The sequence below is a fragment of the Aspergillus pseudonomiae genome (assembly GCF_009193645.1).
Source record: "Aspergillus pseudonomiae strain CBS 119388 unplaced genomic scaffold BDV37scaffold_113, whole genome shotgun sequence".
NCBI classification, from domain to species: Eukaryota; Fungi; Ascomycota; class Eurotiomycetes; order Eurotiales; family Aspergillaceae; genus Aspergillus; species Aspergillus pseudonomiae.
The window spans coordinates 74601-99899 of NW_022476105.1; the positions used below are offsets into that span (position 1 = coordinate 74601).

At 48.9% G+C, this 25299-nt stretch overlaps 11 protein-coding genes across 11 annotated transcripts; 6 read left to right on the plus strand and 5 right to left on the minus strand.

Moving 5' to 3' along the window:
- Positions 1–74: 74 nt before the first annotated feature.
- BDV37DRAFT_262638 (putative RNA interference and gene silencing protein (Qde2)) lies at positions 75–4248 on the plus strand. Its single transcript, XM_032083455.1, has 4 exons — positions 75–969; positions 1043–2181; positions 2232–2473; positions 2534–4248. The coding sequence occupies exons 1-4, from the start codon at positions 698–700 to the stop codon at positions 4007–4009; spliced, it is 3129 nt and encodes a 1042-aa protein (XP_031936039.1). The 5' UTR covers positions 75–697; the 3' UTR covers positions 4010–4248.
- A 17-nt stretch (positions 4249–4265) lies between these two features.
- Positions 4266–6460, minus strand: BDV37DRAFT_262639 (uncharacterized protein). Its single transcript, XM_032083456.1, has 3 exons — positions 5819–6460; positions 4789–5738; positions 4266–4726 (listed from the first exon to the last, which is right to left on the minus strand). The coding sequence occupies exons 1-3, from the start codon at positions 6125–6127 to the stop codon at positions 4723–4725; spliced, it is 1263 nt and encodes a 420-aa protein (XP_031936040.1). The 5' UTR covers positions 6128–6460; the 3' UTR covers positions 4266–4722.
- A 1135-nt stretch (positions 6461–7595) lies between these two features.
- Positions 7596–8713, minus strand: BDV37DRAFT_23251 (DNA-directed RNA polymerase II subunit RPB7). The gene is made up of 4 exons (XM_032080374.1): positions 8222–8713; positions 8080–8160; positions 7852–8021; positions 7596–7771 (listed from the first exon to the last, which is right to left on the minus strand). Exons 1-4 carry the CDS (start codon positions 8468–8470, stop codon positions 7762–7764), a joined length of 510 nt encoding a protein of 169 aa, XP_031936041.1. The 5' UTR covers positions 8471–8713; the 3' UTR covers positions 7596–7761.
- Positions 8714–9067: 354 nt separating this feature from the next.
- On the plus strand, positions 9068–10715 carry BDV37DRAFT_262648 (2-hydroxy-palmitic acid dioxygenase MPO1). Its single transcript, XM_032083457.1, has 4 exons — positions 9068–9355; positions 9426–9449; positions 9507–9566; positions 9627–10715. Exons 1-4 carry the CDS (start codon positions 9323–9325, stop codon positions 10077–10079), a joined length of 570 nt encoding a protein of 189 aa, XP_031936042.1. The 5' UTR covers positions 9068–9322; the 3' UTR covers positions 10080–10715.
- Positions 10716–10881: 166 nt separating this feature from the next.
- BDV37DRAFT_23324 (F1F0 ATP synthase subunit alpha) lies at positions 10882–13323 on the plus strand. The gene is made up of 5 exons (XM_032080386.1): positions 10882–11152; positions 11330–11499; positions 11632–11688; positions 11743–11863; positions 11929–13323. The coding sequence occupies exons 1-5, from the start codon at positions 11081–11083 to the stop codon at positions 13177–13179; spliced, it is 1671 nt and encodes a 556-aa protein (XP_031936043.1). The 5' UTR covers positions 10882–11080; the 3' UTR covers positions 13180–13323.
- A 561-nt stretch (positions 13324–13884) lies between these two features.
- BDV37DRAFT_23301 (methylenetetrahydrofolate dehydrogenase (NAD(+))) lies at positions 13885–15479 on the plus strand. The gene is made up of 4 exons (XM_032080380.1): positions 13885–14307; positions 14442–15075; positions 15135–15224; positions 15284–15479. Exons 1-4 carry the CDS (start codon positions 14111–14113, stop codon positions 15365–15367), a joined length of 1005 nt encoding a protein of 334 aa, XP_031936044.1. The 5' UTR covers positions 13885–14110; the 3' UTR covers positions 15368–15479.
- Positions 15480–15736: 257 nt separating this feature from the next.
- Positions 15737–16674, minus strand: BDV37DRAFT_23352 (signal peptidase complex subunit 2). The gene is made up of 3 exons (XM_032080391.1): positions 16532–16674; positions 16126–16424; positions 15737–16066 (listed from the first exon to the last, which is right to left on the minus strand). Exons 1-3 carry the CDS (start codon positions 16575–16577, stop codon positions 15854–15856), a joined length of 558 nt encoding a protein of 185 aa, XP_031936045.1. The 5' UTR covers positions 16578–16674; the 3' UTR covers positions 15737–15853.
- A 140-nt stretch (positions 16675–16814) lies between these two features.
- Positions 16815–18113, plus strand: BDV37DRAFT_23388 (ER membrane complex subunit EMC3). The gene is made up of 5 exons (XM_032080396.1): positions 16815–16921; positions 16980–17013; positions 17073–17439; positions 17493–17654; positions 17714–18113. Exons 1-5 carry the CDS (start codon positions 16872–16874, stop codon positions 17908–17910), a joined length of 810 nt encoding a protein of 269 aa, XP_031936046.1. The 5' UTR covers positions 16815–16871; the 3' UTR covers positions 17911–18113.
- On the minus strand, positions 18033–19084 carry BDV37DRAFT_23394 (uncharacterized protein). The gene is made up of 2 exons (XM_032080398.1): positions 18368–19084; positions 18033–18316 (listed from the first exon to the last, which is right to left on the minus strand). The coding sequence occupies exons 1-2, from the start codon at positions 18998–19000 to the stop codon at positions 18224–18226; spliced, it is 726 nt and encodes a 241-aa protein (XP_031936047.1). The 5' UTR covers positions 19001–19084; the 3' UTR covers positions 18033–18223.
- Positions 19063–23030, plus strand: BDV37DRAFT_262665 (MET18/MMS19 family protein). The gene is made up of 6 exons (XM_032083458.1): positions 19063–19320; positions 19378–19651; positions 19771–19868; positions 19925–20064; positions 20115–20303; positions 20353–23030. Exons 1-6 carry the CDS (start codon positions 19239–19241, stop codon positions 22738–22740), a joined length of 3171 nt encoding a protein of 1056 aa, XP_031936048.1. The 5' UTR covers positions 19063–19238; the 3' UTR covers positions 22741–23030.
- Positions 23031–23414: 384 nt separating this feature from the next.
- Positions 23415–24880, minus strand: BDV37DRAFT_288279 (GPI anchored serine-threonine rich family protein; the record flags this gene model as incomplete). Its single annotated transcript, XM_032088251.1, has 3 exons — positions 23415–23891; positions 23958–24117; positions 24819–24880. 3 exons carry the CDS (start codon positions 24878–24880, stop codon positions 23415–23417), a joined length of 699 nt encoding a protein of 232 aa, XP_031936049.1.
- Positions 24881–25299: the final 419 nt, after the last annotated feature.

A 25299-nucleotide genomic window follows, 5' to 3' on the forward strand; every position in this document is an offset into this window, starting at 1 on the left:
TATTTATGTCCATACAGCTTCATACCGATATAAATACAGCCAATTTCCAAGCCCTATGTAAAAGAACTTAATACCTCACAGAAGCGACAAGCAATTATTATAGTTCAAAATTGCCTTCCTTCCATAATATTAAACAGCTGCGATAACCTCCCACTTGACTACAATGAAACTTAAATATAGCAAAGACACAAACACCCTTTAGATGGGAAAACAAAGCGTCATTTGCCCACAGAGGTACCGCTGGAAAATACCCAACCCTTCCTGGTGATGTACAGCTCCTTTTGGCGCTTCTGAATGGATCAACAACAGTAGGTAGCCGTTTGTTCCACTCCCAAACGACCACCCAGCAATCATTCCCAAGTACTACTCTGTAAGTATGCCTTACTACCCCCTCCTAGAGGGTACTCCCTTCTCATTGGAACGCCACCTACATCCACGAATGGGCGGCCATAATACTACCCAGTAGTACCACCCATGCAAAGCGGGAACAGCCTTCTCAGTGAATGGACAGCCTATTGTCACATTATGGACAAGGCGCCTTGAGGTGGGGCATAAATCCCCCCCAAGAGCGCTCATTCACCAACTTTAATCCCTAAGTTTACTTGCTCCAACCGCTAGCAGCTACCGTATTTTACTTTTTTACTTAGATGACTCCCGTCCGTTTCTGAGCGCCTCCCCTTATCGACGTCAAGTGATAATGTCTTCACAAAGAGGTGATACACAACGGGGACGGAGCCGAGGGGGCGACCGTAATAGAGGACAAGGCGACAGAGGTGCCAGTCGTGGTGGTCGCGGAGGTGGTCGTGGATCCACCACGGAGTTGCCCATCCGTCAGGGTCCGCCTGGGGGTGATTTCAGAGGTCGTGGTCGTGGAGGGGATCGGGGACGCGGAGATCGAGGACGCGGGAGAGGTGATAGAGGACGAGGTTCGTTTAGAGGAGGTCGTGACCAAGGCCCCAGGATATATACGTCAGTTCCTGCCCAAGAATTCATCCTCATCGCTTTAGCATAAATGCATACTAACGGTCGATCTTCTTTGTAGAAGTCCAGGAGGGCAGGTTCCTCCCCCAAGTCCCCAGGTTCTGAAGACTGAGGATACCTTGGCCGCAGCACTAGCAGTGAAGAAAACCAAGCCAACCGAGTACCCCCAGAGACCCGGTTATGGTACTCGAGGCCAGCCAGTAACGCTGTATGCCAATTATCTTGACTTGAAGTCGGCTGGCGCGCAACTGTTGCGCTACCATGTTGAGATCTCGCCCGATTCAGCGACCAAGAGGGCCCCGGCGGGCAAGAAAGCCCGGCAGATCATTAAACTCCTGATTGAGCAGAATTTCTCCGAGTCGAGTAAGAATATTGTTACAGATTACAAGTCTACTTTGATCGCCAACCTCAAGATACTCGATAATGAGGAGATACATCAGTACGATGTTCGTTATCGCAGCGAGTACGATGACGAGTATCCCGAGAATGCAATGGTCTACCGAGTTACGTGCCAGTTCACAGGAACACTCAGCCCTGCTGAGCTTCTAGCTTACTTAACATCGACGAATCCCGATGACCAGTTTGGTTCTAAGGCGGAAGTGCTTCAAGCAATGAACATCATCCTTGGAAACCACCCGAAAATACAGGATTGGATTGCTTCCGTTGGCGCAAACAAGCATTATGCCATTCGTGGGGACTTATGCGAGAAATGGGAACTCGGTGCTGGGCTTGAAGCCCTTCGGGGATTTTTCATCAGTGTCCGTGCAGCTACTGCTCGCCTTTTGCTTAACATCCAAGTCAAGTACATCGCCTGTTACCAGGAAGGACCGCTGGGCCATGTGATAAAAGAGTATCAACGTGTACACCGTGACGTCAGCAACCTCAGGCGATTTTTAGTGAAGCTGAGAGTCAGAGTGACACATATTCAAAGGAAAAACAAACAGGGAGAGATCGTTCCAAGAATTAAAACGATCGCTGGTCTGGCGACTATCAAAGATGGTGCGTCGCAGGTAAACCCCCCGAAAGTACCCAGATACGGTGCGGGACCCAAGGAAGTAGAATTCTTCCTAGAAGCCCCTGGCCAACAGCCATCCCAGAGCGCATCTGGCGGTGCCAAAGGCAAGAAGGGCAAGAAACCAGCGAAGGCAGGCCCTGCACAGGCCGGCGGATACATCAGTGTGGCCGATTTCTTTCGTCAGCGTAGGTGCTCCTTGCCGATGTACCAAGAGTATAGGACTGACGGACTACAGATTACGGTACGAATGCAGATCCTAACTTGCCTGTGATCAATGTCGGAACAACGGAGAATCCAAGCTACTTACCTGTCGAAGTCTGTGAGGTTGAGCCAGGTCAGCCTGCAAAAGCAAAGCTCTCCCCAAACCAGACCAGAAACATGCTGAACTTTGCCGTCCGCGCTCCCCCGCAGAACGCTGCATCTATCGTCACGACAGGTACTCGATTGCTTGGCCTCTCTCCACAAAGTCCTACCCTTGTAAGTGCTTCGAGTGATACTTAGCCTACCGCCTGTGCGGCCACTAATTGACCTGAGTAGGCGAACTTTGGCATACAGCCAGGCTGTAACCTCATTACTGTCCCAGGTCGGGTGCTACCAGTACCGAATGTATACTACAAAGATGCCTCAAGGCAGTCGCAAAAATCAGTGACAGTGAAGCCCCAGTTTGGCAGCTGGAACATGAGATCGATCAGGTTTTCGACATCGACCAATCTCCCAGTCTGGACTTGGCTCGTGATAAACACCAATGGGCCCAGACCAGCCTTCGCTCGCCCGGAAGACTTCACCGATGCCCTGAGAGGATTCACAGACAAACTGAACGAGATGGGCGTTGCAGCACAGCGAGCCTTCCAGGGTGAAACCATAACTGTTAACAGAGACAATTATGAGGCCGAAATCACGGCAGCAGTTGAGCGACTCGTGAAAATGAAACCCTCCTTGATCCTCTCGGTCCTGCCGTTCAGCGATGCGGATTTGTACAACTGTATCAAGAGAGTATGCGACTTGACACACGGCGTGCGGAACATCAACGTCCTGGCTGAAAAATTCCGAGACGCAAACCCCCAATACTTCGCAAACGTCGGACTAAAGGTCAACCTGAAATTAGGCTGTGCCAACCAAGTCCTGGATTCAAAAGAACTTGGCCTCATCGGACAAGGCAAAACAATGCTCGTCGGCATGGACGTCACCCACCCATCCCCGGGATCATCCGCGGACGCCCCCAGCGTCGCAGGCATGGTCGCCTCCGTCGACGCAACACTGAGCCAATGGCCCGCAGAAATCAGAGTACAGAAGTCGCGCGAGGAAATGATCCAAGACCTAGGCGACATGCTGAAAGCCCACCTCAGGCGCTGGGCCCGCTCACACAAGAACGCCTACCCAGAGAACATCATCGTGTACAGAGACGGCGTATCAGAAGGCCAGTACGAACTAGTCGTCCAAAAGGAGCTCCCGCTTCTCAAGAACGCCTGCAAAGAGACTTACCCAGCCAGCGCAACAAAGCAAGGCCTCCCGCACATCTCCATCTCCATCGTCGGCAAACGCCACAACACCCGCTTCTATCCAACCCAGGAAGGAGACGCAGACCGCTCGGGCAACCCCAGCAACGGCACCATCGTCGACCGCGGCGTCACCGAGGCCCGCAACTGGGACTTCTATCTCCAGGCTCACACGGCGCTAAAGGGCACCGCTCGTCCCGCCCACTACTTCACGGTTTGGGACGAGATCTTCTGTCGACAGCGACCTAGTCCCCCATATCAGAACTCCGCAGATATCCTAGAGGCTCTAACGCATCATATGTGCTATCTCTTCGGTAGAGCTACCAAGGCTGTCAGCATCTGTCCACCGGCGTACTATGCGGACCTGGTCTGTACTCGGGCGCGTTGCTACCTCAGTAGTACTTTCGAACCTTCTGCGGCTGGAAGCGTGGCCACGGGTAGTGGGCCGGGCCTTAAAGTCGGAAACGCAGATGTGCGAATCCATCCTAATGTCCAGGACACCATGTTCTACATATAATTCGGTGCGGTTGGATAAACTGCAAAATAATGACCATCTACTATCGTAAGATGTTGGGACGATTAGACCGCATTGGAAGCGATGTTAAAACCACTTGATCTGGATATCTTTGTTTCGGGCTTACATCCATATGACATGTTATTCTTTCGTTGAATATATGAGCATGTAATCAGATTGATAGCGTTAACATCTCATTATCGAATCTATTCTTTATGAATCGTACACAATCCAGATTGCCATACTCGTAACATGTCAAGCAAGCTAAATGGAACATAGCAGACAAGGTGGTAAGAAAGTAGGTAAGAAAGATACAAGAAATGAATACAAGTATTGTTCGAACAAAATAGACAATTTAGAAGTAAAAAAAGTCTTCCATGGGTCCAAGTCGCATTGGGCAAGGTTGTCACCATGATGACGGCTCGAAGTGCTGCTCGATGAGATTATTCGGTACTGTCGTCAAAGGGTTCGGGGTTCAGGGTTCACGGTACTGAGGGCCAGTTTTTTATCAATCGCTTCACTCATTATCGCCAAGGCTCCAGCTTCTCTCGTTGACACTTCGCAATTGGCGGCGCTGTGGAGGAGGACGAACGGTCTTGCTCGGCTGAGGAGATTGATCATAGGATTCCCATGACGGCTCCAACATTTTGACTGCCCGCTGTCGGTCCGCCGCGATGGGCTTCTTGTTCTCGTCGGCCTTGCTTTTCGCTGGTGATTCATCTGTGATGGTCCAGTGAGTCTCGAGGTCCTTATTGCGGGATGGGCCTTTCTGGGCTACGGACTTATCCTGGGACGACGGCTTGGCGGGCTCGTCTTCATCGCCGAACAGGTGGTTCTTGTAAAGGCTGAGGCCCTTGTTCTGAAACGAACTGATGATTCGGCCTGAACTCTGATCGCCGGTGTCATCTGTCAACTTGAAGTGGGTTTCCGCATCACGGCGGGTTTGGACGCGAGGCTTGGCTGAGGGTGTCTCTGGCTCCTCGTCGCTGATACCGAAACTACGAAGCTCTTGGCCCCGGAGCTGGCGTGTAGGCTTCTCAGGAGTCGAGAAGTCCTCAAATTTCCACTGGGCTCCCTTGCCCTGGCTCGACACTGGGCGCGAGACCTTCGGTTTAATCTCACGGTTACTGTTGTCCGCGCCCAGCTCAAAATGATCGAAGCGCTTGGGGTGAGCCCTGTAAGCGATCGGCTGGGGCTTGTCTTGGGCAGCGACGGTCTCGTCATCATCAAAGATGCGCGAAGCCCGGTAGTTCTTACCCGCACCGACCTTGGGAGCGACCGGCGTGGTGCTGGAGGAGGATGGTCCAGGAATATCGATATCATCGTGATTTCCGAAGAGCTCACCCAGATCGCGCTGGGGAGGCTTAGCGGATGCTGGAGCACGAGGGGCACGCACTGGTTCCGCTCGGTCCTTGCCAGGGGAGAGAAGTTCTTCCAGAGACTCTGCCGCGTACGGGTCCTTGATGCGTCTCTTAGGAGAAATAACTTTGTCGTATGTGTCGCCATTCTCTTCGGGCTTGTTCGCGGGCGCGGGCGCGGGCGCTGGGGCATTATCCACCGGCGCGGAGGAAGCGGCGGTCTTGATCAATCTAACCTGATCTTTTGCATCGCGAATGGGCCAACCGCGACTGCGCGAGCCGATCACTTCGACCTGTTTCAAAAGCGACGCTTGGTCCCAGTAGACCTTAACCTGCTGAATTTGGTTCTGGGAGTTGAAATGAACGATATGAACCTGGCAGCAGCACAATCAACCAATTAGATGACAAGTCTTCGGATTATCAGATTGCGACAGAGCAACAATGGGAGGCACACCGTGGGGAAAGTCGCAATGCGGTCGGACAGGAAGTTATCGTCCAGCGCGGGGAGATACGGTCCGCCACCAGAGACAAATTCCACGGTGGTGTCTACATCTAGAGACAGGGAGTTCAAGCCTTCGACCGTATCAATCACCTGCTGGGACTTTCTTTTGAGGATATGATCCTGTCTGGCGAGGTGCTTGACCACGGCCTCGGCGCCATCAATCCTGGTGGTCGTGGTGATATAGATCAGCGCAATATCGGAAGCCAGGGAAGCAGACCTGGGGTCAGAAAGGAATTTCTGGTACACGTCTTGGAGAGACATGATTGCTACGTTTCGAATTGAGAAGGTCAAACGAGCGTCAATGATAATGTAACCAGCAGAGAATGGGGAGAGTCAGGGGAAGGATCCAATTGGAGAAAGAATGGTGGTTCCTGAGGTAGGATCGGTTTGTCGCAAAGGGGATCGCAAACCACACTTGCTGCCTGTGGCTCACAACAACAAGAAGTTTAGCTGCTCCGAGGAATGGAAACAAAGAAATACTGGAATGACCGGGAAGTTTGATTAATTACGGAGTGAAAGCTGGAGTGGTGGAAATAAGTGGATTTTATTTCAGGAGGCCTGTGGTGGCTTTTTTCATTATTTACCAAGTCGTTATTATTAGATCTTCGATGTATGTACGTATTCACTATCATGGACGGGTTCTTTTCGCTTGCAATGCAACCACTCAATATAGTCGAGGCTTTGGATTTACATGACTGCTTCTCCGCTTCCCCAATGGCATTCACTCTTCCTGCGAGTGGAGGATGTGGCCCTTCCTCGAAGTCCAGGTTAGACAGGACTATCGTAATAAACAAGCAGTTGTTTGACTCGGGGAAATTCAGCGCACGGAAGACGCACCAGTGTTTCACCATCCTCCAATCGGGTTTAGTGGAAACCCTCGGCGGTGTCTCTCTGGAAACTCAATGATACATCAAGCATACCGAAACGTACCCTCAGCATGAGTAGTAGTACGCGAGTACTCCGTATGTACGCCCATGGTGAAATACTAGTACAGACGCACTGATAATTTACCTACCATTGTAGATTCAGAGAAGAGCATACTACTAGTATACAGGGTTACATCCCAGGCATCTCTAGTAGTTGAAGCTTGTTTGGTGTGAAAATAAAAATTGGCCAATTGCAGGTATTCCGTCGTTCAATCTACTTGGGGATATATATATTCATCGTCGGGTCTGAAGGAATCCATGGCACATAAACTCTATCAAGTAAGAACCCATCATGCAGTGGTTTTCCCCACCTCTAAACTCTATCTGAATATTCAATCGTTGATATTGCGCCGTGTACTATGGATCTAGACATAGCAATTCTGATCAACTAAAGGGAGAGTCCACGGATATATACATGTCGACGTTAGACGAACAGATGCCGTGCCATCTACACCGGGTACACCAGCCGAACTTTTTCGAGTCCCGTATGGAGTGATGGTTACTTGTTGATAGGAGATGCCTCGGGGGCAGTGAAGTACACTTCGCATAAATCTGTTTTCTTGCTTTTCCATATACTTACATGTTACTGACGCCTCACATGCTTGTCCGAGACTGGCATCCACCTCCCATGACAGCATATCTACGGAGGTCCGTGATGTCCTCGTGCTCTATTTCAGCTCAGACAGGCTGCACCACCTGCTGTTTGTGTCTGCTGACCAGCAGCGCTCTTTCATCGTCGAGGGACGTGAGAATGTCTTCTCATCTGAGAACGAACATATAACAAGCTGGAGACACTGACTGAGTGTCTTTTGATCAAGCAATGATTGTACCCCCTCGGGACACTTGCTCCTTTCCCGTAATCCCCTTGTATGATGGTAGAAACAGCAACAGAATCTTTTCAAGCGCTTGCTGGCGGTAGTATTGGTATAATCATTAGATGTGATAAAGGTATCTTCTCGTCGAAATTTTTTACAGTGGTCTATAATAGACAAATGCGTATCAGTCATCTTCCCTGAAAAGAAATTGAATGAAAAAAAATGAGGGTCGAAAGCCACATACCCTAAGTAGTCTTCTTTAATGGTTCCAATAGCATTGATTGCGGCGACATCTGGCTTGACACCAAGGATCTTGAGTCGTAGACTTGTCCCTTTCTCAATTACCTGGTCCGCGTGATCTGTGTATTGAGGAGGCACTGTGTTTGGTTCCCACTTGATATCGGAAGGAATGTTCTTGCCAAACTGTTAGTCCCAATATATAAGGTTTCCAGACCCTATTTAACAAACTCACCTTGCGCGCAATGAAGACCGACAGTGGACCCGCTAATGTGAAGATTCCGGTGGGCTTAACAGACGTAACGATGGCATCGACCTACGAGCGCACTGTTAGAATTGAGAGCAAGAGTTGGGTGCTCGCGCTCTTCACGACATACGGTCTCTCCACGGAACGGCTTCCAGATAATAGCTCGGTATTTAATTGTGTACTCGGCTTGCCCGCTGCTAGGTAGAACTCGGCCTTCTCCAATATCTACCATGTCCATCACACAAATCACGAAGTGATCTCCCGTACACCGTCCTTCCTCCTCCTCGTTCAGCCGGTTTATCAGGTACTCTCGCACATTAGGCCCAAAATAGGACGGGTGCAACGTGATAACCTTGGTCTCTTCCTTGAGGAAAAACATGTCGCAAAGATTTGAACCCACGCGAGAAGCGAAGAAAAGAAAGAACTAGCAATCAAATCAAGTATCAGGTCAACAAGCTTGTCCCAATGTGTTCGACTTCAATATTTGGCGGGCGGGGTAGGATAGGTGCTCCTCAAGGTAGATCGGGTGTTCGCAAGAAATCGCTGGAAGAATCCGAAGCAGGCAGACGAAGACAAAACCGTAGCGAGTGCGACAGCAATTCAGTTATGACGTTGTCAAAGCTTGCGATCGAAGGTCAATGACAGAACATCAGCAGCTCATGACAACAATAGCAATGGAAACCTTGCCTCCGACCGAGATAGTCGACGAAAGAGTGCGAGCCTAGAGTGCGTAAAAGGCTGAAATATTAAAGGCAAGAATATCTACCTCCAGAGGAAGGTGGGCGTGAGCGCTGATTGTGAAGAATCTCCAGTCAAGCAATCATGACATTGAGCCTGTGGCCGACTCCAGCATCAGCTGCGTGCAGTCACCTGATCTGGCAGGTCCCTAATAACATCAAAAATACATCAATACCATACGCCGGGCATAACTGCCACAGACACTGCTGCATAAAGCGACGATGGCATGACAATACATTGTAACGGTCCCCGTATCCTCGGCATTCGACTCCCCAGCACATGACGTTTGTCTGGATTACTTTAGGAGACTTACTACGAGTACTAACGGAGTAGCGCATTGGAAAATGTCTGATTCTCCACCTCTTGGCTGGCCTGATCAGGCATAATCCTTATCCAGTCTAACTGGCAGAAAAAGGGTCTCCTGTATGGTTACCTTCAAGCATCGACAATTTCCCTTCGTGGAGACGACAAACCATCGGGTCTGATTACCAATATGGCTCTGAACCTGGAAAAGCAGCTCCTTTTCGTGAGTGCTCTTATCTGCACTTGATGCATTATGATATGCTCGATGATTGGACCACAGCTTACGTTTTTAGTATGGTGCCTACCATTCCAACCCAGTACTTTGCCCTCTGTCTCTACCCCATATGCGATTCTGATCGCTCATCGTTTTGCAGGTAAACGTTGCAATTCATATTACATGTGTGCCGATACTTCTGTTTACCGGAATTGCCCTGGTATGCTTTATTCCCCTTACTTCCGGCAAAAACGTCGTACTTACCATTCGCGATGATCAGGCATCGAATTCTCCGGCCCTCTTCAACCTTCCTGATGTCCTTCGTTTCGAGCACCTGCCCCTCAACCTCGGCACCATTGGAGCTTTAATCTATTCAACATTCTATATTCTACTGGAACCGGTTGCTGGGGCCCTGATCGCACCGATTATCATTGGTGGCGCGGCGTTCGCAAACCACCTCCTGACTACCTATGGCACGGATATGAACTACTGGTTTGGTGGAATTCATGTTGCGTCCTGGTTGCTCCAGTTTGTCGGTCACGGTGCGTTCGAACGTAGGGCACCGGCTTTGCTGGACAACCTGGTCCAGGCGCTCCTTCTTGCTCCGCTTTTCGTTTGGATGGAGATCCTCTTCTTCTTCGGTTATCGCCCAGAACTGAAGGCGAGGTACGACCAGAGTGTTCAGAAGGAGATTGCTGGCTTCAAGGAGAAGAAGAATAAGGGCGGCAAATAAATCAGCCACGCTCGATCCCGAGAGAACTACGGGGCTTATTCTAATAAGTAGTTGGGTAATAATAGCTGTCTTCGAGATGGCATCGATATCAACTGAAAGTGATTGCAGCTGGTTGCTGCGGTGGGATACCTGGAATTATTGCAGATGACTAGAGATTGATTGCCTTATAGGGCAGGCTGTCTAATATTGTTACTTTGGGATAAAGCGCAGCGAAAACGTCTTCCAAATTTAGCGGTTGCGTTGGTTCAGATGACATAGAGGTGCAGACGTATCGTTTGTACGGGCAGCTCCGAGCCGGTGAACGTTTTCAAGCGGTGTACAGATTGTTTGGGAAATGGAGAGGAAAGGAAAATTACTGGTTTAAACAAGGACGTTAAAGGCCCGCGAAAATTGGATCCTCCAGATATCAGAGAGATCCAACAATTTCCTAGAATAGTACAGAGTAGTTAATGGCGGATCCATATGTTTGTTGGCAGGGTCGTCGTCCAGGCGGTTGCTGTGACGAAAATGAACGGGAATGAGTAAGCTGGACTCAGTTATCCGCAGATCCGAGAAAAATACCAGCGAAAATTGAGATGGCCAGGTGGCCCGCAGGGAAACGTCGGGTACCCGGAAAACCCAAAATCATTCACCAACGTCAACAACATGGGGGGAAAGACATCAGAATGGAAGACCTAAATATTTAGACCCTCAGAATTAGAGAAAAGAAAAAACAATATTTTTTATATCGAACCGTTCCGAGTCTACGGGCGTAAGATCGATACGTCAAAGTAATGATGTTTTCTTGGGGCGGGTGGGTGTCCCGTGAACGCACTAGGGCGGCTTCGGAGGTTGCTGAGGCTCGGCAAACTGGGTTTAGTGGCAGTCCTGAGAATCCTCCCAACCCCGACGACAAAGCTCTCCTTCCATCCATCCACAACCCTCTCTCCTCTTCCACCTCCCCCCAATTACATCTCTCTTTCAGAGAAACCACTCTCCCACTCCTCTGAACCCCATTCACAATGTTCAGAAACGCTTTGCGGCAGTCTAGCCGCACCGTTGCGGCTGCCACTGCTACTGGCAGGATCGCTTCGGTGAGTCCTATCCCTACCTGCATCGACGACATCACTTCAATTTCGCCTATGCCATCTCAAAAGTCATCTCAATGTGACTGTCAAGCACATGGCCTTGGATCGCAATACATTTTGTCCTGTTTTGACGCGTTGTGGTCGACGTGTTCTGATGTTAACAAATTTTGCTTCTCCCTTTAGGTCCGCGCGGCTGCTCCCGGTCCCGTCTCTGGCGCTGCTAAGCAGGTCCGTTCCTACGCCGCTGAGGCCAAGGCTTCTCCCACCGAGGTCTCTTCCATCCTTGAGCAGAGAATCCGCGGTGTTCAGGAGGAGGCTGGTCTTGCTGAGACTGGACGTGTCCTTTCCGTCGGGTATGTGGTCAATTCGTCTCAATTGAAAATTCTGGATTCAGCAACAAGACCATCGAAAGTCATCGAAAACCTCGCTATAAACAATAGCACGAATATCTAGAATACCCATGACTGATTCGATTTATCCAACAGTGACGGTATCGCTCGTGTCCACGGCATGACCAATGTCCAGGCTGAGGAGCTGGTTGAGTAAGTAGATTTGATATCCAGGTTTGCACTCGAAAATTGACTAATGATGATCAGGTTCGCCTCTGGCGTCAAGGGCATGTGCATGAACCTGGAAGCCGGCCAGGTCGGTGTTGTGCTTTTCGGTTCCGACCGTCTCGTCAAGGAGGGTGAGACCGTCAAGCGTACTGGAGAGATTGTGAGTAGTAGTCTTTCGATACTAAACGGTGAGAAGTGGAAAAAAATACTTATACTACTCACCAGGTTGATGTCCCCGTCGGCCCTGAGCTTCTCGGCCGTGTCGTCGACGCTCTGGGTAACCCCATTGACGGCAAGGGCCCCCTTAACACCAAGGCCAAGAGCCGTGCTCAGCTCAAGGCCCCTGGTATTCTGCCCCGTCGTTCCGTCAACGAGCCCGTCCAGACTGGTATGAAGTGTGTCGACTCCATGGTTCCTATCGGCCGTGGTCAGCGTGAGTTGATCATTGGTGACCGTCAGACCGGTAAGACCGCTGTCGCCCTTGATACCATGCTGAACCAGAAGCGTTGGAACAGCTCTTCCGACGAGAGCAAGAAGCTCTACTGTATCTACGTTGCTGTCGGTCAGAAGCGTTCCACCGTTGCTCAGCTCGTCAAGACCCTTGAGGAGAACGATGCCATGAAGTACTCCATTGTCGTTGCTGCTACTGCGTCCGAGGCTGCTCCTCTGCAGTACCTTGCTCCCTTCACTGGCTGTGCCATGGGTGAGTGGTTCCGTGACAACGGCCGCCACGCCGTCATCATCTACGATGACCTTTCCAAGCAGGCTGTCGCCTACCGTCAGATGTCCCTGCTTCTCCGTCGTCCCCCCGGTCGTGAGGCCTACCCTGGTGACGTTTTCTACCTGCACTCCCGTCTCCTTGAGCGTGCCGCCAAGATGAACGACAAGCACGGTGGTGGTTCCCTCACCGCTCTGCCCGTCATTGAGACCCAGGGTGGTGATGTGTCTGCCTATATCCCTACTAACGTCATTTCCATTACCGACGGCCAGATCTTCCTGGAGTCCGAACTTTTCTACAAGGGTATCCGTCCCGCCATTAACGTCGGTCTTTCCGTCTCTCGTGTCGGCTCTGCTGCCCAGGTCAAGGCCATGAAGCAGGTTGCTGGTTCCCTGAAGCTGTTCTTGGCTCAGTACCGTGAGGTTGCTGCCTTCGCTCAGTTCGGTTCCGATCTTGATGCCGCTACCAAGCAGACCCTCAACCGTGGTGAGCGTCTCACCGAGCTTCTTAAGCAGAAGCAGTACTCCCCTATGTCCGTCTCCGACATGGTTCCTCTGATCTTCGCTGGTGTCAACGGTCACCTCGACAACATCCCCGTCGCCAAGATCCTCCAGTGGGAGTCTGACTTCCTTGCTCACCTCAAGAGCAACAACCCTGAGGTCCAGGAGGCCATCGAGAAGGAGGGCCAGGTCAGCAAGGAGACCGAGGCTTCCCTCAAGGAGATCATCCAGAGCTTCAACAAGTCTTTCAACGCATAGGTGAGCAAAAGGCAACTTGGGTGATTAGCCAACCGTGTATTGTTTTTTCCTGACTCTATGTGTATAGACAAGATTAGCTTGTACAATTTGAGACCACAGTTTTCTTTTCTTTCCACCGAAGCCTCGGGTTGGTTGAGAAACAGTGAGGGTGTATCATGGGAGTCCTTCATGTGTAACAGCCCGACCTATAAGTAGCTACGAGGGAGGACTGAATAGTTGTGGGGGTAAAAAACTCAAAGCTACGAATTAATATCCTGTACGTTTAGATCCTTTCGCGCACCTGGGGAATGAGATATGAAAGATCAACTGTATGCGTCTCATACCCTTTGGCGCATCATCCTTATTCTCTTTCAATCCACGTTCCCATCCTCCATGTATGCAGCCTGAATATGATTTCCTTTGTTTGCCCATTGTCTGGTGAAATTGTTTGTAGAGTTCTGCGTGAGAGATCGGGAAATGTATCAGGGCTAGACGTATAGTGAAGTGGCGCCTTGGTAAGGTCTCGTCTCAGTCAAACCTAGGTGCCTTTTCTATAGGTAGTGTTTCCTAATGTTTTCTCCCCACTTCGATATTGCCTTGCTAATCTGCAGCGGGATGTACTACGTATAGGAGCAGTACCGTGGACCCATGTGCGCACGGTGCGACGGGATTATTTGGCCAACGTGCATGCTGCCCTTCTTAGAATTTCTGCTGATCCACAGCTACTAAATGCTAAATAGATTTAGGCTCATACATGACTAGGAGGGGCTGTCCAAGTTATGTCTACTCTCTCCATGGTGACTCAGTGGGCCGAAAGCGGCCGTCTTTATCGATAAGCGAGCAGTCTTTTCCGTCCCAAAAATTTCTCCATACCCCTCCGCAACAGTCCACTTGACGCATAGCATTGATAACATTCTCGATCTGTTCAATAGCCAATTCCATTGCTACGCAAATGGCTACTTCTTCCGACGCAGCGCCGGCCACCTGCAAGGTTGTGCTCTCTAAGAATGTCGTTGCTAGCCTCCTTTCTGAGGTTCAGGAAGGAGTGAAGACGCTGGAGAAGCCCCCTCACCTGGTGGGATTCTTGGCCAACAATGATCCTGCGGCACTCATGTATGCCCAGTGGACTGAAAAGACTTGCGAAGAAAAGTGAGCATTCTTTCGTACTTACTCCTTTTCGGGGTTGTGCTTTTCAAGCAACCTGCGATCTCGGCGCCCTTGGAGGCAACATGTTGGAGTCACGCTTCGTAGCTAACGTAGTCCTCTTTTTCTGCAATATACAGTGGCTTCCGCTATTCTCTCCGTCAAACTGAGCGCGAAGACCTCGAGGAAGCTATCCTAGCTGCCAATGTCGACTCGGACGTTGACGGCATCATTGTATACTACCCCATTTTCAACAACCGGCAAGACCAGTACTTGCAGCAGCTTGTCGATGTATCCAAGGATGTAGAGGGTCTAAGCCATCGTTACATCTTCAACATGTACCAGAACATCCGATTCCTCGACCCAGAGACCAAGCGACAGAAATGTATTCTCCCTTGCACACCCCTCGCCATTATCAAGATCCTCGAGTATCTCAAAGTCTACAATACGATTTTGCCCTATGGCAACCGTCTTTTTGGACACACTATCTGTGTAGTGAACCGGTCGGAGGTTGTCGGTCGGCCGCTGGCGGCTTTGCTGGCAAACGACGGGGCCTGTGTCTACAGTGTGGATGTGACTGGTATCCAAAAGTTCACTAGAGGTGAAGGTATCAAAAAGCGCAGACACGAGGTCCACGACTTGGAAGGCAAGACACTGAAGGATGTGGTGCCTCTGTGTGATGTCGTCATTTCTGGTGTCCCCGGGGACAAATACAAGTTCGATACTAGCCTCCTCAGAGAGGGTGCTGTCTGTCTCAACTTCTCGAGTGAGAAGGTAAGTGGTTGTCCCAGGTACATTTACCTATGTTACTGTGACTGATACCACTACCATAGAACTTCGGACCGGATGTCAAGGAGAAGGCCTCTATCTTTATGCCTTCCACTGGAAAGGTGACAATCGCCGTTCTGCTCAGAAACCTACTGGTGAGTGACGCGCTTTGTGAATTCCTCCGAGGCATCATCGAGCTGACCATTTCCCACAGAGACTCATCCAGAACCGGAGATTGGATGACGTGAAGCCTGCTGAAGCCACCGAGCGTCCAGGCACTCTGGAAGCTTCCACCTAATAATCAATGATGCTTGCTCAATAAATTGGGCCGGGAGATGATGTCACTCAGCATCCGTTCAGGTTATAAAGCTTCTATGCTTATTGTCATTCCTATCATCCTTTCTCTAGACGAATTACTATATATATATATATATGTTTTTTTTTTTTTAAGAAGTTGGTTTGTGCGCGGCCGTCAAGCCGACAAAATGGACTCTGGCCATAATTTAAACCGGTATCCTGTGTTTGTCTGCTTGTTGGAACTCTTGGGATAGTCTCTGGCAAATTTAATTCACTACAGATATAAGAATGATGAATGCTGGTCGTTCGCTGAATACATCACGCATAAAGTCCTTTTTACACGCTACAAAAACAGTAAAGAGTAATCAAGTGACTTCTGCAGAAACAGAGGAATGCTGGAATACTCCCATATCGTACGTCCAATTGCCAAATTCCAGAATACAGAACCTGGAGCGCTTATCACATTCTCTAGCTGCTCTAACTGACCTTATTTCTCCTTTGCCGCAAGTCGCAGCACCTGGATCTCGCTTGCTAGCCACTTCTTAAGAGGCTCGGGATGAAAAGTTCCATCTGCAGAAAACCATGTTGTGAAAGATGTCTCAATTTCCTTTTCCTCGAGGACCTTGTTCGCAGACGACGTATACTTCACACGGAGTTTATACAATGGAGAGTGTTTCTTCGCGGAGGAGCGAATGGTAATCTAGCCAAATAAGAATCAGCTTAGCACATTTGATTAGTGCATCCCTTGCGATAGCCTACCGTTTCACCGGACTTGCGCTTTCCACGGAATACCTCACCAGCCTCCACCGCCCAGATCCAGTATGTGAGCAAGGTATTCAGGATAAAGTACGAAACCACGGCCGCTATGACCCATGTTGACTGCGTTGCCTCCCATCCTAGCTTGCGATCGGCGTAGAATGTGAATGCTGCAATGGCAACGGCAGAATAACCTAGTAGGAAGCGGACGTTGGTCTTCGTGTGGTCTTGAGTAAAGGCGTAGGGCTGGGGTAGGGTAGTTAAATGCGGTGCTAGGGCATCGTCTGTTGTTGATTTGAGATCTAGATACGGTCATTAGTAGCCATTAAAATCCCAAGTCACAGTCGAAAACGCATAAATTGTAGGTACGGCGTAAGGTGGTGTTTTCTTTTGTGTATCTACTACTAACCATTGACAGAGTAAACGGGCACTTTGTGTACCTCTGTTGACGCCATTTGTACTATGAGTTTTCAAGTAAAAAAAAAAAAAGTAATATTAAAATTTCTCAAGAAATCAGAGAGTAGTTTAGAGGTTTGGTGGAAACGATTGAGGATGCTTGGTTTGCATAGATGCCAACGAGGAGTTGCGGCGAGCTGGCCCTTTCGAGGAGAGCTGACTTAATGCGATTCGCGCTAGTGAACACCCGCCCCCCAGTCCAATCTCGTGGGGACCGCAAGCCGGGAGCTCTCTTTTTACCTTAAGCATAGCTAAAATCTACCCATTTTTCATTGCTCTCAGTATTGCTCATCATGGCCTTACAAGGGGTCGAGCAGACGATCCTTCGGGATCCAGCTTTATTGTGAGTTTCTGCAATTTCAATCGAATGAGAAAGAAACTGACTTGAAGGCGATTCGCAGTTATTGGATCCTGTTCCCGATTACCATTGTTATGGTAGGTTTGATCAAACGAATCAGTGCAGCATTACATTCGATACTAATTCTTGCATACAGATACTCACAGGTATCCTTCGTCACTATGCTACGGTTTTGATGAACACCCCCCCTAAGCCTGCGTCTACTCTGGCCGAATCCCGCGAGCGTCTCTCACTCCTGCGCGGTGTCAATCTCCGCAATAATGCCCCAGCAGTCCTCTCGAAAGATGCATTTGAAATGCGCAAGAACTATCTTGTCTCTGGGTACCAAAGCGGCGAGTTCCTGAAGGATCCGGCCAGCCGCGGTCAGCCCCCAGCAAATCCGATGACGGACCCTGCGGGCATGGAAGCTATGATGGGTATGATGAAGGGAAACATGATGATGATGATCCCGCAGACTCTTATTATGAGCTGGATCAATGCCTTCTTCTCTGGCTTCGTTATCCGTATGTTTTCGGACTGTTCCGCAATCTACCTTTCGTACTGACGAAGTGTAAAGTCAAACTGCCGTTCCCCCTCACCATCCGGTTCAAGTCCATGCTTCAGTCTGGTGTTATGACTCGGGACTTGGACGTTAGGTGGGTATCCAGTCTGTCATGGTACTTCCTAAACTTGTTTGGTCTTCAGTCTGTATTTGGATTCATCCTGGGTAGCGACAACGGTGAGTCATTGTAATTTTGTTTTCCGGGGTTCACGGTATACAATCTAACATCTATGCAGCTGCGAACCACATGTCCCAACAAATGGCCACTATGAACCCTGCCATGGGGGCCAATCCATTCCAGCCTGGTCAAGATCCCGACAAATTGTATCAAAGTGAAGCAGAGAACTTGGAAGTTATGGAACATTTTTGCATTCTGGATGGCATTGAGGACAGAATACTGCACAACATTGCTTCAAAGGAGGGCCTCATTTGATTTGCCATAATCGCACCGGCCCTCGTGTCCTATTTTCTATAAACAACGGGTGTATTCAGAGAACAGTGATATACAGAATTGATGAAACGAGGTAACTTTGACGTATGCTAGGGGCCTGACCGGATGTCCGCTTAAAATTCTACTGCATAATGTGAGTAATTATGAAACGATTCTTCAGGAAACATTACAGTGATATATGTTATTATAAGGACAGGTGCATGCCGTTTCTTGACTCAAATTACACCAGCAAGCGGTTAGATCATTTCTGTATATCTATTCGTCACATCATTATGTACGAGTTGTAAAGCAAGTTTCAATGGTAATTGATCACGCCGTTCAAGATCCATACTTCACCATTGGATACTTGTTCTGCAATACTGTCAACCTCAACATTTCCCGGTTGGATCTAAAATATGTTAGCCCCTAAAGCCAAATCGCCAGGAAGCGGTGGTCGTACAAAGATCTTATCTCCATCTTTTGTCCAGCTCAACTTGTCTCCCCCGAGAGTTTTTACTTCGTCCCCTTCGTTCCAGGGGCTTCTGGGTACTATGTGGGCCTCTACAAAGCGTTTCAGGTTGCTTTTCGCTCGGTCTTGCCCTTCCTGCCCCTCATAGGCCTTTGCCTCTCCGAACTGTGCATAGTCATCCGGATTCTCCCAAGGCTTACGCGGAAGTCCTTGGACTGCACTGTTGCGAGGAGCAAGGACGGTTACATTCTTTGTTGCGTCGTTGAAGCGAGAATCGATGGGCTCGAAATCCCTTGTAAGAGAAGCAAAGATATTGATGCCACGGTTTTTAGGAAGAACATCGGATATCACAAGGCCATCACTGCCGGAATTCTGCGGCTGCCTGCTTCCCCCAGTAGTGCCTGTTTCAGGCGGCATAGCGATGTTAGGGGTCATTATGGGTTGTTGATTTTGAAGCCACTGCTTCAGTTCACCGTTCTCTTGTAGGCGTTGTTCGTGCCGTAAGTGAGGTAGATCGACAAACGGACGCGGAAGACGCTTGCGAAGAGGAAAACTTGAAGCTATGGATACTGTGCAAACAACCAGAAAGATTAAAAAGATCGGTGCAAAGGCTTGGTGTCGCATTTTGACAAGCAATAATATTATCAATCAAATCGTTCATGCCGGCCAACTAGCCAGAGACCCATGACGCAACTGTAAGTCCCTTCCTATCCTGTCACTGACCCACACGTGATATTGCGGAGGAAGTTCAATACACGTGACATTTATCGATAAGGGCAATCGACAGCCACAAAAAGCGTCATGTTCCGGTCGCGGAGGAGGGGATCGAGCCATTTACCCCTCATTTGAGACGCTCGCGAAGATGTCGGCATTGCAGACATTCCTGCTGGTCGTGGACCATGACAAGGAGGAGGCTAAGCAGATTGCTGAACGAATTGCTCAAGGTACCGCCACTCGATAGATCGTTGTCAAGATGGATGGGTTCTAACTATTGCTGGAAGATGTGGAGACCAAGAGAACAACCCTTATCGAAGTTGTTCAGTCTTTGGGGGAGTACATCAACGATGAGGATCCGATCTTGCGAGGCAAAGCAGTTTCCTATCTTACGGCTGTGATTAAATCACTCCCGTCTAAATTCCTTTCGAGACAACAAATTCAAGTCCTAACTACCTTCTTCTGTGACCGTATCGAAGATGGAGGAGCTGTCGCTGGGCTGGATATACTTCAGAAATTGGATCGCTTCAACAAAGCATTGGCAGAGGATGTAGCGCAAGCGTGAGTACATGCTATATATCTGATCTGTTTGGGGAGAGTTTCGTGAGCGGGTAGCGGACAACTACGAACCGTCGAAGATGGTGACTAAATTGGGAAATAAGTTGGCTAACATTGCCTAGGATTTTTGAACGTTTTCAAGACCTCCAGTCTCGATCACAATCCCAGAGGTTCCAGGTCTACCAGTTACTAAATGAATTGATGGTAAAGCATCGTTCGGGTGCGTGTTAAAATATTGCGATTCTGTTCTATCTTTCAAGCGCTAACAGAGCCTAGCTCTCCACGATATGGGAGAGCACTCGCTGGTTGGAATAGTGGACCTTATGACAGGCGAAAAAGACCCAAGGAACCTCATGCTTGTGTTTTCCATCCTGAAGGTCGTGATGATGGAGTGGGACATCTCCAACCACGCTGAGGTATGCGCTGTAACTCCACTAGGGTTGATGCCAATAGCTAACGGTTGAAGTTACTTTTTGACTCAGTATATAACTACTTTCCGATCACATTCAGACCACCGCCGAATGACCCATACGGCATTACAGCCCAGGATCTGAAAGATCGTCTACAAGAGTGTATCTCATCGACGAGTCTGTTTGCCCCACATTCTATTCCATCTTTGTTGGACAAACTTGACTCGACGTCACCGAATGTTAAGGTAAGATGATCATAGGCTTCTCAAGAAGCATTGCTGACAAGCCTAACAGAAAGATGCACTTAATGCATTGATTGCCTGTATCAACTCTTACGACCCGGATACTGTGTCCAGATATTCTATTACGATATGGGATGCCTTGAAGTTCGAGGTGCTCAATGCCCAGGAGGAGCTTCTATCTGAGCTGTCTTTGCAGGCTCTGCAAGACATTGCCAAGCGATTATCAGAAGGTGTCACGCAGGTCTCTGATCAGTTGCCTCTTGCACAATACATGCGGCCAATTACTAGGGAATGTAACGACCAATTACGAGAGCCACAGCAGAAACAAGCCAAGCCTGCACAACAGATTCTAGGCTTCATATCCGCGGCGTCCTTTGCATCATTTATGTTGGCTGTACAAGCAGTTGTCGCGCCACTTCTGACGGTCTATCAAGAAGCCGATGGCATCGCTAAGCAAAGGGCTCTCCTGGACACATTGGTGGTTCTTTTTGATTCCGCAATCAAGATTTTCGGTGAATGGGCGACCCGTACCCCTGAGACGAATACAGAAAACCCTCTACTTGAGTTTAAAGACCAGTTTTCGGACATCTTTGGCCAGGCTTTAATGGGCGTGATCAAGGAAGAGGTGTCATTCCGTGTCTCGGCTCTGAAGGGTTTGTTACGTCTTTCCACCATGCGCAATTTCTTCCAAGATAATGAAGTGGGGTTGTTTGTGCAGTATCTTGACGAGATCCTTCTAAAGGAGGAATCCATAGGCCGAGATGACCTAAAGAAAGAAGCAATCGCGGCTTTGACTGAGATTTCAAAGCACAAACCGAGGCTGATCATGGATATCACTTTCCCTGCCTTTGTGGCCACGCTTCCTGACTTTGATGATGGGACAAACTCCAATTACCTACCAACACTTGAAAGCCTCGCACAAATAAGTGTCGAGAAGGATATTTTTGAGACATTAGTTCGTCGCTTACTTAGCAAGTTGAATATCTTGCTGCAGAAAGAACAGCCAGGCTCTGTAGCCTACCCAAGGGCAATCCTTATTACGATTCTTTATGTCATGAGCCAGAGAAATATGGATCAAGATCCAAATCTGGAGCTGTACTATGACAAGATAGTGGTTAGCTTGTGCCGCCATGCTGCGGTTTCAGCTTCAGGAAAGGCTAACAACAATGTTTTGAACGATGCCACGGTCCTGGATACGCTTGGAAGACTCTGTAACCTCATTGTCCGGGCGCTTCCGAGAAATAAGCAGGATGAAGTTGCGGAGAGCGTCTATACGCTGTACTCTTCCGCTGACGACTTTTCACCAGTTCCATTTTCGCAATCAGCTAGTGATGATCAGCAGCGTACGATGATTATTTCAACGTATCTCCTTGCAGGGCTCCCGACGGATTGCGCTAATCTCCCTTATACCAGCCCCAACATGTCTGCTTTGCTCTTCGATGTGGTAAAGCGGACTACCACTGAATGCGTACCTGCAACCCATCTTGCGCTCTTGCGCCATCTTGCTCTTTTAGTGAACAAGTTCCTACCCAAGTCCGAATTGAGCCTTGCAGCAGAGTTGTTCGACACTATTCTCCCTGCTAGTGCTGAGGGGAAGAAACTTAGTCCCGAGCCTATCAAAACGCTTTTTTGGCTTTCAAAAGCCCTTATTTTGCGTCTTGCTCCAAAGACAACAGATCTTCTAACCTCTTTGCTGTCGCTTCTCTCATCCCAAGACGAAGTAACCATTACCACAGCTGCTCGCAGCTTCGCAATTCTCCTTAGAGATGACGACGTGCTCTCCGCCACGAACGGAGCCAACATCCGTCTACTATCGAAACAACGTGTTTTCACGACTCTGTTGCCTCTCATCTCAAGCAAAATCCGCGAAGTCAATGTTGCAGGTAGTGACTCTCCAACCCCCGGGCATATCAAGCCGGCACACTTGACGGCTTTGTCTGGAATTCTATCCACCATCCCCCCTTCTCTGGTAATGCCCGAACTCCCCACCCTCCTTCCTCTTCTCCTCCAAAGTTTGGACCTCCAAACATCGGACTCCCAGTCTGTCCGAACCGCAACCCTCGAGACCCTTGCCGTCATCATTCGCGACAGTGGTGTCGGGATCATTGAAGAATGCGGTCACATCCAGAGCCTGGTAACCCGCCTCCTCAAAACAGCAGAACATAAACCCGCGAGCGATAAGGCTGCCGCAGTGAACAGTCCCCGACTGCGTGTCGATGCCCTAAAGTGTCTTTTCTTGCTCGCGCAGACACCAGCCTCTGATGCCCCCGCCGTTGCTAAGGTAGGGAAACTATCCCCACTTCTACCGGTAAAGGCACAGGTCGTTCGGGCTTTGGGTTTCGTTCTGGATGACCCGAAACGTGATGTGCGTAAAGCTGCTGTTGATGCTCGAGGTGCCTGGCTCAGGGGTGTGGATGATGCTCCTGATGACGATGAGTAAATGATTTCTACCTTTGTGTGATTCTATATTGGTGTTTCAATTTATATATAAGGGCCTTTCTCTAACCGATTCAGGCTAGAGTGGTGAGGATTGAAAATGCATCTGATAAATAGAAATTTTTCGGGTTCGTCTGCCAAGATTTGGCAAGGGGCACGCATACAGGATACATGCAGATATGGCATGGCACAAAAGGGCAAAAGTAGAAAATACATTGTGAAGCGTGAGCTACATTTTTCGAGAGTTCTAAAGTGCACTATGGTTCGGCGAAAGGATATGGCTACCGTGATTCCCTAACAAAAATGCCATTTGATGTTCAACACTTTTAGAACTGTTTGCCTGGATCAAGGCCAACCAAGTTTTGGTTTTTGATTAATTAAGAGATGTAATACTCAAACAAGAGGCTCTAAAGCCGAGAAAGGAAAAAAAGATTAGCTGAGATCCACCGGGATCTAAGACTCAAGCTCCATCGGAATCGTGAAGAGGCTGGTGCCCTCAACAATCTCTTCGAGAGGGTACGAACGAAAGGATGGGTATTAATATATACATGATAAACGTATAATAACACTGTGGACACCGTTATAACTGCTTCCAGCTTATAAAGGCGGGGAGAAACGAATAAACTGACGGATGTGAACATGCGTCGAGAGGGTTAGTTTACACGAACCGGTTTCGTTCTAATAGTTGAGGTACAAGACAGCGACGACGGCCAGGATCAAATTAGGCGACCAGTTGCGAAGCGACGCATCGTCTGACTGCGTCTTAGCAGACACGGCACCTTTATTGGAAGTGTGGTTATTACCGGTATTTGGTTTATCATCATGTCTAACGTGTGAGACCGTAGAGGTCGCGTTGTTGCCCTTTGCGATACCCGTTGTTGAGTTATGCGGAGCTGTGTTGAAATCTGGGGAGTCCGGGTCATCATCGGGACGAGGCCCTTTTGAAGATGGTGCTTGGCCGTTGGGATGCTCAACAGTTATAAGCCCCGTATAGTTGATTTCTTCGTTTTGTTGGATTTTCAGAGCGTAATCTGAGCCATCTTCCAAGTCCTCGCTGGCCTTCCAGGTATATTCATTTCCACGGGCGTCACGCGTAAGGACATCCACATCGCTAAGGTTGTTCGCCGCGCCCCTGCGAAGGGTAATAGTTGTGGGCTGCAGGGTAACAATGTCAGAGTAAGATTAACGGCAGGGGATGGTCAAGTCCCAGACACAACATACAAGATCAGGGTCACCGATCCACTTTACAGTATTATCTTCACCAGCATGGATGACGCCTGGCCACTGAGTAAATGACAAGGCATCTATTACACCAGCATGGGCCAAGCAGGCAATGGTTGTGAATATAGATTCGAACGCGCGCATGGTGAATAGTTTATACCTTGTTAAAGGTTAGATAATGGGTGAGATATAAGCACTTGAAGTATGCAAGCAACGAAGAGATGGCAGCAGCACGGTGCAATAATAGTTGATGGCAATGCAATAAAGGGGATACAAAAGGAACTTCACTCAAGTGCGAAGTCCACACCCAGGTGTTCTCATATAAGCCTTCCTTAACCCTCACTTACAGATTTAGGCAAGCACGACCAACGAGGATGACTCTTCAGTAAATAACTAATGCTTTTAACAATGCTCAATGTTGAATGTGGCCCAAGGGTACCTCAGTGATGAATGGAATAGAAAGTCGATTGTGTCCCAGAGTGCAAGGACAGGGCGCCCCGGACATGTTTATAAGCCGTGGCTTTTGCCTGAAGGCCCCCATTTTTTGGCTTGTTTGTTATACTTCACCCAATCCTAGAATGAGGGGATAGTCTCCTAGTCACATTCTTGGTCACCAAGATGGTGGGATGGGTTGGTTACTCGCTGATGGGGAGAGCTCAGGGAATGTTGTGTCTTTCTTGTTCTTACATTCTTCGGGGATTCTCACTCAACTATGGCTGAGGTAGTATCATATACTGAGCCAAAATTATTATGTTACTTTTAACATACCAGCGTTAGGCCGAAGTTTCTACTAATTCTCCCTTAATTCATTTTTAACATTCATGGGTAATGAAATGAAAACTCCTAAAGCTCACAACTCACAGCAGTAACGTTCCGGGCATGCATGGTTTGAACTTGGCAGTTGCATTGGAGGCAATACCCATAAAGATGGGCGCGTCTTTTCAGAAGAAATACGGAGTAGTGCATGTAGAGCTCAGAGTCTTTAAGCTGATAAGTCTCCAAGCCATCTGAGCAATAGGGTACATTGGTCAGGTTTTATTTGGAGAGTACGTAGCCTTATCTAAATGTAGCCGCTGTGCCTACATGAAGGTGGGAAGGAAATCCCTGCTAAGGAATAAGCAGTGCAGCAAGAGGGGCTAAACACAGGTTGTGCAAAATTGCTCTTCCTCTTGAATGGTATGACAATATAGTATAACATTCAACCCGTTATTCGGGTGGATAAACTGCAGAGATTGAGTTCTGGTGGCTGATATATATAATAAACCCTAATCAGTGGTGGCAATACCGAGGATGTAGTTATTGTTTTTCAGGGGTCAACAGAATTGCCAGGTGAGAAATCTCT

Bases quoted from the DNA above. Each gene is read 5' to 3' on its own strand.
- BDV37DRAFT_23394 (XM_032080398.1), bottom strand. From the start codon at position 19,000: ATGCGACACCAAGCCTTTGCACCGATCTTTTTAATCTTTCTGGTTGTT. The intron at 18,317-18,367 runs GTACGACCACCG...AACATATTTTAG, and splicing joins AAGATGGAGATAAGATCTTT to ATCCAACCGGGAAATGTTGA.
- BDV37DRAFT_23251 (XM_032080374.1), bottom strand. From the start codon at position 8,470: ATGTTTTTCCTCAAGGAAGAGACCAAGGTTATCACGTTGCACCCGTCC. The intron at 8,161-8,221 runs GTATGTCGTGAA...GTGCGCTCGTAG, and splicing joins AGCCGTTCCGTGGAGAGACC to GTCGATGCCATCGTTACGTC. The intron at 8,022-8,079 runs GTGAGTTTGTTA...CAGTTTGGCAAG, and splicing joins CGGTCTTCATTGCGCGCAAG to AACATTCCTTCCGATATCAA.
- BDV37DRAFT_23324 (XM_032080386.1), top strand. From the start codon at position 11,081: ATGTTCAGAAACGCTTTGCGGCAGTCTAGCCGCACCGTTGCGGCTGCC. The intron at 11,153-11,329 runs GTGAGTCCTATC...TTCTCCCTTTAG, and splicing joins CTACTGGCAGGATCGCTTCG to GTCCGCGCGGCTGCTCCCGG. The intron at 11,689-11,742 runs GTAAGTAGATTT...AATGATGATCAG, and splicing joins CAGGCTGAGGAGCTGGTTGA to GTTCGCCTCTGGCGTCAAGG.
- BDV37DRAFT_23388 (XM_032080396.1), top strand. From the start codon at position 16,872: ATGGCCTTACAAGGGGTCGAGCAGACGATCCTTCGGGATCCAGCTTTA. The intron at 16,922-16,979 runs GTGAGTTTCTGC...GGCGATTCGCAG, and splicing joins CTTCGGGATCCAGCTTTATT to TTATTGGATCCTGTTCCCGA. The intron at 17,014-17,072 runs GTAGGTTTGATC...TCTTGCATACAG, and splicing joins TCCCGATTACCATTGTTATG to ATACTCACAGGTATCCTTCG.
- BDV37DRAFT_262639 (XM_032083456.1), bottom strand. From the start codon at position 6,127: ATGTCTCTCCAAGACGTGTACCAGAAATTCCTTTCTGACCCCAGGTCT. The intron at 5,739-5,818 runs GTGTGCCTCCCA...TGCTGCTGCCAG, and splicing joins GCATTGCGACTTTCCCCACG to GTTCATATCGTTCATTTCAA.
- BDV37DRAFT_262648 (XM_032083457.1), top strand. From the start codon at position 9,323: ATGGCTCTGAACCTGGAAAAGCAGCTCCTTTTC. The intron at 9,356-9,425 runs GTGAGTGCTCTT...TTACGTTTTTAG, and splicing joins TGGAAAAGCAGCTCCTTTTC to TATGGTGCCTACCATTCCAA. The intron at 9,450-9,506 runs GTACTTTGCCCT...ATCGTTTTGCAG, and splicing joins GTGCCTACCATTCCAACCCA to GTAAACGTTGCAATTCATAT.
- BDV37DRAFT_262638 (XM_032083455.1), top strand. From the start codon at position 698: ATGTCTTCACAAAGAGGTGATACACAACGGGGACGGAGCCGAGGGGGC. The intron at 2,182-2,231 runs GTAGGTGCTCCT...GACGGACTACAG, and splicing joins GGCCGATTTCTTTCGTCAGC to ATTACGGTACGAATGCAGAT. The intron at 2,474-2,533 runs GTAAGTGCTTCG...TGACCTGAGTAG, and splicing joins CTCCACAAAGTCCTACCCTT to GCGAACTTTGGCATACAGCC.
- BDV37DRAFT_23301 (XM_032080380.1), top strand. From the start codon at position 14,111: ATGGCTACTTCTTCCGACGCAGCGCCGGCCACCTGCAAGGTTGTGCTC. The intron at 14,308-14,441 runs GTGAGCATTCTT...TGCAATATACAG, and splicing joins GAAAAGACTTGCGAAGAAAA to TGGCTTCCGCTATTCTCTCC. The intron at 15,076-15,134 runs GTAAGTGGTTGT...CCACTACCATAG, and splicing joins TCAACTTCTCGAGTGAGAAG to AACTTCGGACCGGATGTCAA.
- BDV37DRAFT_23352 (XM_032080391.1), bottom strand. From the start codon at position 16,577: ATGGCGTCAACAGAGGTACACAAAGTGCCCGTTTACTCTGTCAATG. The intron at 16,425-16,531 runs GTTAGTAGTAGA...GACCGTATCTAG, and splicing joins GCCCGTTTACTCTGTCAATG to ATCTCAAATCAACAACAGAC. The intron at 16,067-16,125 runs GTAGGCTATCGC...TTATTTGGCTAG, and splicing joins AGCGCAAGTCCGGTGAAACG to ATTACCATTCGCTCCTCCGC.
- BDV37DRAFT_262665 (XM_032083458.1), top strand. From the start codon at position 19,239: ATGTCGGCATTGCAGACATTCCTGCTGGTCGTGGACCATGACAAGGAG. The intron at 19,652-19,770 runs GTGAGTACATGC...AACATTGCCTAG, and splicing joins GCAGAGGATGTAGCGCAAGC to GATTTTTGAACGTTTTCAAG. The intron at 19,869-19,924 runs GTGCGTGTTAAA...AACAGAGCCTAG, and splicing joins GATGGTAAAGCATCGTTCGG to CTCTCCACGATATGGGAGAG.